Here is a 3,812-nt window from a genome sequence, read left to right on the forward strand (position 1 = left end):
TGGATTTTCCGTCAGAAAGGAAACATTTCGTCGCGGAGGACGCAAAAATCGGACTTTCATACCTTTGGAGCTGGCTCTGATTGAACATTTTTTCTTCGGACTGTCATAACGCTGTGCCTGTTCTTGAGGAAGTTTCGGATATGAAGTCTGGAGATACTGACTCGGCATGGGAGGAGTCTGGCTTCTCTGCTCCACACACAGATGCTGCGGCTGCTGTTGTTGAGGATCCCGAGAAGTCTGCTGTTTCTTGGCAGGACTCTGGTTTAAATTCTTCTTATACTTCTGACACTGAGGTCGCTCCTGAGCCTGGGTCTGGTCCAGGATGGAAGGCTTCTGCTGTTGCTGCTTTGAAAGGTTCTTCGTTGGCCATTTTAGGTCCTCTAGATAGGCTTGAGAAGACATTTCCCCTCCCATCTCTCGCTTATCCTCTTGTGACACCTCCTCGTTTATGATTAACGAGGCATTGCTGTCGCTTGTCCGTTGATTCATGTGTGAAACTTGGAGAAATGAGCAAATCGGTTTTATTTTTGCACTTCTGGACTCGTAAAAATTCGAAAAGTCCAAGCAATAATTGTAGGCTTGATTATCCATAGATCGAGAGATATTTTTTGAGGTTTCAACCGATACGAGTTTTTTTTGTATGCTCGAATGAGGAGATGACTTTAATAACAGGGTTACTTTGCTAGTTGAAACTGAACGAAGGGATAAACCAGATATGTGGGAAGAGTCAATTTTTGAAGGGTACGATATATATGAAGATTTTCATTAAATATGAAGATAATTTCAATGAAGCACATTCCTTGGGGAAGTAATCCAGTAATGAGTGCGATATATATATTCGTTAACAGGTTAGTTCTTATCGGGGCCTTGTAAGTGATTAGGTCTAGAGGTCTCTCCAAGAGCGGCACAGCTGTAACCGGCAGCGGCCACGGGTTGTTAAACGAGATCGGTAATAGACTGTTATCCATAAATCGAGAGAAGTTTTTTGATATTTCAATCGATTCGAGTTTTTTAGTATACTCGTTTGACTATGCCCTGAAAAGGAGGATTCTGCATGCATTCTTCATAGAAACCTGCATTTTAATAGATAATAATTTTATTCGTATACTTGAAAGTTATAGTTTCCCCTCATCTATAATCGTTTGGGAATCAGAGTGTTACTGTTTCCATATATCGTTCGAAAGATCGAGTTATGATCGTATAATAGCCAGCCTGTACTTATCCCCGAAGCGATGGAGGTTCAGGGAAAGGCAAGTCTTCGACTGGGGGGGCCTGAAGAGTAGCACATCCTGAACCCTCTGGCCCCAAGTCGACTGGAACTCGGCCGAGGACCCATAGATCTCTGTGATCGTAATTGGAAAATTATACGAGAAGAAGTTGATGAAGATCTTGGTAAGGACATGCGGTAGGAGGGCCGTTAGCATGCTGTACTTGGTCTGACCGATTGAGGCCAAATAGATCATGATCTGCTGCTGCCTGATGCACTCCACAATTCCGTGCAAATGACGGGCATGCTCCACATCTGGCTGACGCAGTGGCAGCTGCAGAAAGACCACACCACCTATATTATCGCTTTTGTCCCCTCGGCGATCGGTGAAGTATCCCTTAGAAATGGTCCTACAAGTAGTGTTCAAAAGCGAAGGCACTGGCGCCAGATCGGAGAAGGTGTTGAAGTAATCATGTACGGCGCCGGCCAGACACGTGAGACTAAAGTCCGATTCTCGCAGCTGATCGTTAAATCTGTCCCGATGTCGTTCCCTCAGCTGGGTGCCATCTATAGAGCGACTGAAGGAGACTATTTTCCTGCCCGCATAGGATTTCTTGTGCAGAATATTCAACTCCTTGGTGGGCTGTTCGAACAGCACCTCATAGATGTTGCGGGGCGCCTTGAACAGTTCCCAGCAGATCTTGACCAGCTCCAGTTGGGCGTACAGCAGGAGCGGCACATACAGATGCAGCCGGGCACAGTAGGTGGATGTGTAGCTGGTCTGGCCTCTCAGCAGGATATCCCGCATGGCCAGGGCCTCGCAGTAGAAGTGGTAGGGCAGGAGCAGCCACATGAAACGGGTCCAGACCTTGGCCAGATTCGTGGGCTGCAGTACCTATATCCCAGAAACACTACATACATCCCCTCTGGCGGGTATCCTTCAGTCGTAGCCTCCCCATCTTGTGCTCCCAAATTAATCTCTCCACCAAATGGGAAACTTTATTTGGGAGTTTCCTTTTGGTTTGTTGTTGTTCTTTTTGTCGTTTGTGTTCTTTCTGTTCTTTTGGTTTTTATGTTTTCTCTCGGTTTCCGCATAATTTATTGTCAAATTATTGAGCTAATGAAGTGAAGTGAGAGCGCCATGCCCCCCCGCTCCCCCCAGCCACGCCAGGCTGTTGTTTGAGATTACCAGCAATTTATGCACGAAAGCGCGCGCCAGGCTCTGCCTCCGACTCTTGCTGTGGCTGGCTCCTTGCCATTGCCACCTTCATCATAAATCTTGCCACGAGTCAAGCAGCCGTGTGTGCACACACACACACACTTGCAACAAATCATCTACATGCCTGTTGTTGTTGGCTGGGCTGCTTGAGGTGTTTCGATTGTGATTTGAGTGCCGATTGAACAAGTGTTTCGGCAGGTGTAATCGACCTTTGATTGAAGTCGAGAGGCAAATGGGGTACTGGTTGGTTGCCTGCCTGTTGCATATATCAATGAGATATATATGTATCTTTTTGATTGCCTTTCCCTTGAACTTTTCCCGCCCCTCTCGCAAATTGTGAAATTTTTAGAAAATTCATTTCCGACAAAAGTTTTCCTGTGATGAATTGTAATACAAATGAGCGAAAACAGTGGCAGCCATGTCTCGCGCACCTTCGCTGTGCCCCAAGCCTTTCCCCTTCATAGTTTTCATCCATTTCCCGGCACGTCGTTTAGTGCAACAACTTAATTTGCATATCAGCGCCGCCAAATTGCAGGCGGCATGCAATGATTGAGACGGTGGGCGGGGGGGGGGGGGTGGCGAAAAGTCAGGCCAGAACCCGACCAGACCCGACCCCAACGGTTTGGCATGAGGAGAAAATGGAAAATTGTTTTGCAGCAGGGAAGCACACACACGAGCACACTCACACACTCACACACTCACACTTCATCAATTTGCCAATAAACTTGTGAGTACTTGGCGCAATAGTTGCCTACATTTCAATCAGGGCAAACACTCAAGAGAGAGAGAGTGGGAGAGGGGGAGTGGGAAGCGAGAGCTCTTTGCCCTTTGGCTGGCCCCAACCCTCCCCCCAACCATCTCTTCGTGCAACACTTGTGCGAACTTTTCGAGTCAGCGCAAAAATTTTATGCACATGGCATAAAATCGAAATCAAAGTTGTTGCTGATTTGGCGCAAAATTAACAGGCAAAGCAGGCGTTGAGCCTTCAATCTCTGGACAGGACCGGCTTGGTCCTTTCCTTTGGTGGGCTCTGGGTGGGGGGGGTAGGGCTAGGGCTCCCAATGTGGGCAATTAAAGCGAAGAAACCACCCAGGAACCAGGTCCCAGGTCCCAAGTGCCCCAAGAAGGAAGTCCTGCTCGCGTCTTGACTCAAATTAAATTTGCATTTCAAATTCCGTTTTTGTGTTGACATCGCAGGCTAGGGGGAGGGGCCGGGGCCGGGGCCAAATCAAAGTATTTAGTTTTAGACAAATCTATGGGGCAGTACTGCCAGGCACAACACACAAACAAACAAACAAACAACCAGAAGAAAAAACGGAAACATCTAACGAATGGGGGATAACCATTGTTGAGGTGCAAAGGTGAGGGTTTCTTCTGGGAGAAGTG

General features: G+C 47.4%; 1 protein-coding gene across 1 annotated transcript; it reads right to left on the reverse strand.

Moving 5' to 3' along the window:
• Positions 1 to 1,190: 1,190 nt before the first annotated feature.
• Positions 1,191 to 2,060, reverse strand: LOC6588925. Its single transcript, XM_002014620.1, has one exon. The coding sequence runs from the start codon at positions 2,058 to 2,060 to the stop codon at positions 1,191 to 1,193; it is 870 nt and encodes a 289-aa protein (XP_002014656.1).
• Between the last annotated feature and the right edge of the window lie 1,752 nt (positions 2,061 to 3,812).

This window comes from Drosophila persimilis, unplaced genomic scaffold, assembly GCF_003286085.1.
Source record: "Drosophila persimilis strain 14011-0111.01,24,50 unplaced genomic scaffold, DperRS2 tig00000191-arrow-pilon, whole genome shotgun sequence".
In the NCBI taxonomy this organism is placed as follows: Eukaryota; Metazoa; Arthropoda; class Insecta; order Diptera; family Drosophilidae; genus Drosophila; species Drosophila persimilis.